This window comes from Setaria viridis, chromosome 8 (assembly GCF_005286985.2).
Source record: "Setaria viridis chromosome 8, Setaria_viridis_v4.0, whole genome shotgun sequence".
Classification (NCBI taxonomy): Eukaryota; Viridiplantae; Streptophyta; class Magnoliopsida; order Poales; family Poaceae; genus Setaria; species Setaria viridis.
Window position 1 is genome coordinate 21,105,192 of NC_048270.2, and position 5,352 is coordinate 21,110,543.

The 5,352-nt window shown below is 44.6% G+C and overlaps 1 protein-coding gene and 1 non-coding gene across 2 annotated transcripts; both read right to left on the reverse strand.

Annotated features, from left to right (window-relative positions):
- Positions 1 to 323: 323 nt before the first annotated feature.
- On the reverse strand, positions 324 to 462 carry LOC117834898 (small nucleolar RNA Z247). Its single transcript, XR_004635853.1, has one exon. It is a non-coding gene; the product is annotated as a small nucleolar RNA Z247 (small nucleolar RNA).
- A 2,801-nt stretch (positions 463 to 3,263) lies between these two features.
- Positions 3,264 to 4,279, reverse strand: LOC117866807 (dehydrin DHN1). The gene is made up of 2 exons (XM_034751089.2): positions 3,888 to 4,279; positions 3,264 to 3,788 (listed from the first exon to the last, which is right to left on the reverse strand). Exons 1-2 carry the CDS (start codon positions 4,155 to 4,157, stop codon positions 3,549 to 3,551), a joined length of 510 nt encoding a protein of 169 aa, XP_034606980.1. The 5' UTR covers positions 4,158 to 4,279; the 3' UTR covers positions 3,264 to 3,548.
- Between the last annotated feature and the right edge of the window lie 1,073 nt (positions 4,280 to 5,352).

Consider the following 5,352-nt stretch of genomic DNA (forward strand, 5'->3'; position numbering starts at 1 on the left):
TGCTGCCGCCTGACCAAAATTGGATGTTTTGTTGCTGTTCGCCTGGCTGTCATCATCATACCTATACCAGCACTCCTTAGTTGTATGATTAGGCCGATCGCAATTCTGGCACTTTGGTTCGAAGCTTCCCTAACCGCCACTTTTAAACATCTGAAGGCCGCCATCTTCCCCACCAAAACTTCTGCCACCTCTGGTTGCTCCACGACCGCGCCCAAAATTTCTGCAGCCTCTATTATTGTAGCTGCCGCCTCTTCCTCTTGATACAGCGTTTGCAGATGATTGAAATTGAGGGCCGGAACTATCCCGTAGCATCTCCAATCTTGACTCATATGCCATTACTTGCGCATACAGCTCACTCAACAAGATCTGATCCGTGCGCCCCATGACCGAAGTGACAATAGGATTATACTCACCGTCCAATCCGGTAAGAATAAAAGATATGATCTCATCATCTTCAACTTTCTTCCCAGTGCCTGCGAGCTTGTCGGCGATTGCGTTCATCTTGTTGAAATAAACCAAGGCTGTCATGTTTCCCTTCTTGAGGGTTGACAATTGCATCCGTAGATGAGTCAATCTTGCGCGAGACTGAGCAGAAAACATATTCTCCAATGCTGCCCAGACTTCTGCCAACGACGCCAAGGTTGCTACTTGCCTTAGTATGTCCTTTGTAACGGAGTTGAATAGCAACGTAAGAATTTGCTGATCTTGTGCTAGCCATGTGGAGTATGCCGGATTGCTGACTCCTTGGACTTATCATCCTTGACGATCTCCAAAAACTCAGATGGTACTTTAACGGATCCTTCTAGGATTCCAAGTAGCTGCGCCCCCCTGATGGGAGGAAGAACCTGCACCTTCCATAGAACGTTGTTGTCTTTGGTAAGCTTCTCGGTGACTTGAGGACCAAGCGGCACCAATGCAATCGCCGAGGAAGAAGAAGACGCCATGATAGTCGACGCTCTAGATGAAGAGGGCTCTGATTACCATGTAAAAGTATAAGGTAATTTGGTAAACGTGATTAGCAAACTCGCATCCCACGGTTCCATGTTATATATATAGGCGTCAGAGGCGCAACAGATTACATAGAGATAGTAGAGTTTACAGGTTGTTTTAGTCGGGTACAGCTCAAACAAATTTATCTCTATCTCTAGCCTATCTCCAACTGACCGAGACCTTTTGGGTGCATCGCACCAGGACGCTAGCCTGGGCCTAAACCTTCTGGAAGAAGATCTGATTCGGTCTCTGGACATGATCCGAACCCCATCTAAACTGGACCGACAGGCAAGAGGGACGTAAAGACAGAGTCAGAGTGTGAGACAAGCGTGTCGGTGGCGCAACGAACGCTTCACGCGTCGGTTCTTCTCGAAGGGCGACTCGGCAGGGTGATGGGCCGATTGTTTATGGTGGTGGTGCTATAGCAGTAGGGTGAGTGACTGCTTGGATGTCGCCTAATCACACATGGTATACGTACGTGGCGAATCGATGCTTCAGTTAATTGATTTCAACGATCTTTGCTACCTAGTAGTAGTTCTCTTTCTCGGATATTAATAGTTCAAGGTACTCGTGTTGCAACTTCGTATGGCCAAAATGATGTTACCGTACCAAAGTTGGCCAGAGTGATCAGCTACGAGGCAGAGCTGAACATGTGTATAATCTGCGACATCGACCTAGTGAAACTTGATTTCGCAAAATGGGTAAAGAAACCAAGTTGAAGGTCAGTTGTCTTGTCACGGGACGAGAGGAACAAACGGAAATACTTGAGAAAGAGGATTAATTTTACACTATCCGATGCAAGATGCAAAACAATCTTAAACGTAAAAATTGTCAAAACAAAGATTTTATTCACTATAAACCTAATAATAGATTACTTAAAATCTATACTTTTTGCTTGAAAGGTACACTTTTTTAGTCTATAGGAATAGCACAAGTTCTTTTCCTCTTTTTCCATCCAAAATTCTTTCGATACTTTTACGTTCATTTCTTCAAAATTTCAATGAAGTAAAGAAATCCAAATGTTCAAAATTCAGCTTTCTTGTGTTCTAATTCTTTATCATAAAGCTTTAAGTCCTATTATACAAAGGAGACTTTTCTTATTATGCTGTATAGACCTTTTTTGAACATTGCAAGAGCTGGAGAAATGGGGAGTTTCAAAAGAAAATAAGCGGCGTAAGTATGCAACGGAAATTAATGTTGCTTCTCCGTTATAAACATTCAACGGCTGGTGACTGAGGTCACATCACACTGTTGTGCAAATCCATCTGACTCGTGTAACAGTAAAAATAGCAGTGTTCCTTTCGATGATACACTATTAAAATTTAGTCCGGTTACGTCGAATGATAATAATTAAGAGTATTTGTTACGAAAGCTAATTCATCTATTAAGCCTAATTAATTTATGATTAGCACATACTTATTAAGTCTAATTAATTCATGATTAGGGCTTAATAAATTTATGATTAGCACATACTTATTAAGTCTAATTAATTCATGATTAGCTCATACTTACTATAGCATCACATTGTCAAAAATCGATTCGTATTTATAATTAGCATATATTTACTATTCATGATTAGCACATTATTTACTACCGCATACCATGTCAACTCCCCCACACACACCACACATTGGCAACTCCCCGCACACATTGGCAACTCATGAACTAAGATTCATCTCGCTACAATTAACAAATTATAATTAGCAACATATTTATTAGCACATTATTTACTACCGCATGTATTATCAACCCGCTACAATTGGCGAGCAACATATTTACTAATCATTCATGATTAACATATTATTTACTACCGCATACATTATCAACTCCCCACATACATTGTCAACTCATTCGTCTCGCGCATACATTGTCAACTCATTCGTCTCGCTACAATTGACGAGTTAACCTCCATCAGTAGTGCTACAATTGACATCGGTGCAAAGATTCGTCTCGCTACCATTGACGAATTGACCTCCATCAGTAGTACAATTGACATCTGTGCAATTTAATTAGTTTTATAATTAATAAAAGTCCAACCAGTTTTAATTTTATAATTACTCAGTCTTAATTTTATAATTAATCAGTCCTACCTACATTAGGGAACCAGAACCAAACGCCAACAGACCACGTTGGGTTTCCTGTCAGTAAGTTACTGATGTTTTTTTATGTAAAAGTTCGACTATTTTCGTAGTTTTTATTCTTGCTTAAACTAGACCTATTATTTTACCAAGTTCCGTATGCAAAATATTCCAATCAAGTACACAACACACATATTAAAGTACACAACACACATATTATGTATTCAGAAGAAAACAAAGCACAGCGGACACAGTAGAGTACACACACCATGCATGTGGATGTTACATACAAACTCACACTACACACAGTTGGTGGTGAACCTCTCGGATCATAATAGTGTCTAGACGCAGGTGCGACCCGTCCGCTTCTGTGGGAGCGGAAGCGATCAACTGACACTTTATTCCTGGGTTCATCTTTTTATTATCTCGGAACGCCGTGACAGGTAGCACGGTTTGTCACCAGTATATACGCGACCGCACTTAGTGCTGTCCGGGCAGCTTCTCCTTGATCTTGTCCATGATACCCTTCTTCTCGCCGGTGCCCTCGGTGCCGTAGGCGCCACCAGTTCCCGTGCCGGTCATGCCGGTGTGTCCCTGCTGCCCATAGGTGCCGCCGGTAGCCGTGGCGTGCTGGTCGTCCTTGCGGCCTCCGGGCAACTTCTCCTTGATCTTCTCCTTGATGCCCTTCTTCCTCCTCCCACCCATGCCGTCATCCTCGGACTACAATCAGAGAAGAACGGATCTCGTTAATTAACCAATCCATACGATTAAGCAGGGAGTAACGCAGAGAAAACAAAGAAATCTGCAATAAGTGGTTACCGAGCTGGAGCTGGAGCTGCCGGAGCGGTGCAGGATGCCGCCGGTATTGTGCTCCTCCCTCACCGGCTGGAACTGCCCGCCGCCCATGCCGGCGCCGCCGTGTTCGCCTAGCTGCCCCATGCCGCCAGTTCCGGTAGTACCGTACCCAGTCCCCATGCCGCCGGTGCCGGTTCCAGTGGTGCCGTGCCCGACGCCGCCGACCGGATTGCCGTACTGGTCGACGCGGCCGGCGGTGCCGTGGCCGTGCTGCCCCTGCTGGCCGTACTCCATGCTGCACCGGCTGGTGGTGGGTCCTCTCAACAAGTTCTGCTAGCTGGCTGGTGCTGTATGATTGCCTGAGATTGTTTCTGCTGATGAAGCTCGCTGCTGGTGAAGTAGGTGCAGGCCGACGCCACCATTTATAGGCTGCCGCCGGCCGGACGGCGAAAGGATTAGGATCCGGGCGCCACGGCAGGGAGGTACGTGTGCTTGCATGAGTGGGTTGGGAGGCGGAGGCGAGGGGAACAGCGCGGACAGAGGCGCGGGACGTGTGCAGGCCGCGGAAGGCGTCGGTGGCGCCACGTTTCGGGCGCTTCTGGAAAGATGGGTCGTGACGCGTCGTCCCGGGGTGTAAGTGTAACAGATAACGATGCATCTGTCTAGGTGCATCCATTCGCGGCAAACGATGGAGCTAACAATGGGCCTTAGCCGGAGATAGCTGAGTGCCGTTGGGGAAATAAAAAAATATCAGTCACGAACAGCATGTCGATCGACGAGGATCCCCTGCTTTCAGATCACGTACGGAGAAATCAGACAATAGAGAAAAACACTCCTTCCATGTTTACAGTTACTCCGTATATTCTGTTCTGATAGAAATGGAACAACGGAGTAAGTGTCCATCTGTTCATAGCCTTACCGTTTATTTTGACCGAAGTTTCGTAGTCTTACCGTTACCCGAGTTTCAAATTAAAGCCAAGTAGCCAACATACCTTGTTTACTTGGCAAATTTGGGAGGTACCAAATTACTGTTACAGCACTGTAGCACACTGTAGCGTTTCGTTTGTATTCGTAAATTATTATCCAAATATTGACTAATTAGGCTTAAAAGATTCGTCTCGCAAAGTACAACAAAACTGTGCAATTAGTTTTTAATTTCGTCTACATTTAGTACTCCATGCATGTACCGTAAGTTTGATATGATGGGAAATCTTCTTTTTCATAGTGTTAAAGTTGGGAGTTGGGGGTGAAGTAAACAAGGGGATATATACGTTAGCGTGTCAAAGGACCATCACTGTCACACGACGGTACATCAGAATGTTAGGACACAAAATAAAATCAATACTCTGTCCTAGTCTATCCAAGGCTCCTAACTCCATGTTGTACTCCATTTTTTTATAAGGATATTTCCAAATTTTTTTTAAAAAATCTTAGTCCTATTTCAATACGACTGTCCATCCACTTAATGATTGTGTCAGACCTGATGCGC

Bases quoted from the DNA above. Each gene is read 5' to 3' on its own strand.
- LOC117866807 (XM_034751089.2), bottom strand. From the start codon at position 4,157: ATGGAGTACGGCCAGCAGGGGCAGCACGGCCACGGCACCGCCGGCCGC. The intron at 3,789-3,887 runs GTAACCACTTAT...CTCTGATTGTAG, and splicing joins GCAGCTCCAGCTCCAGCTCG to TCCGAGGATGACGGCATGGG.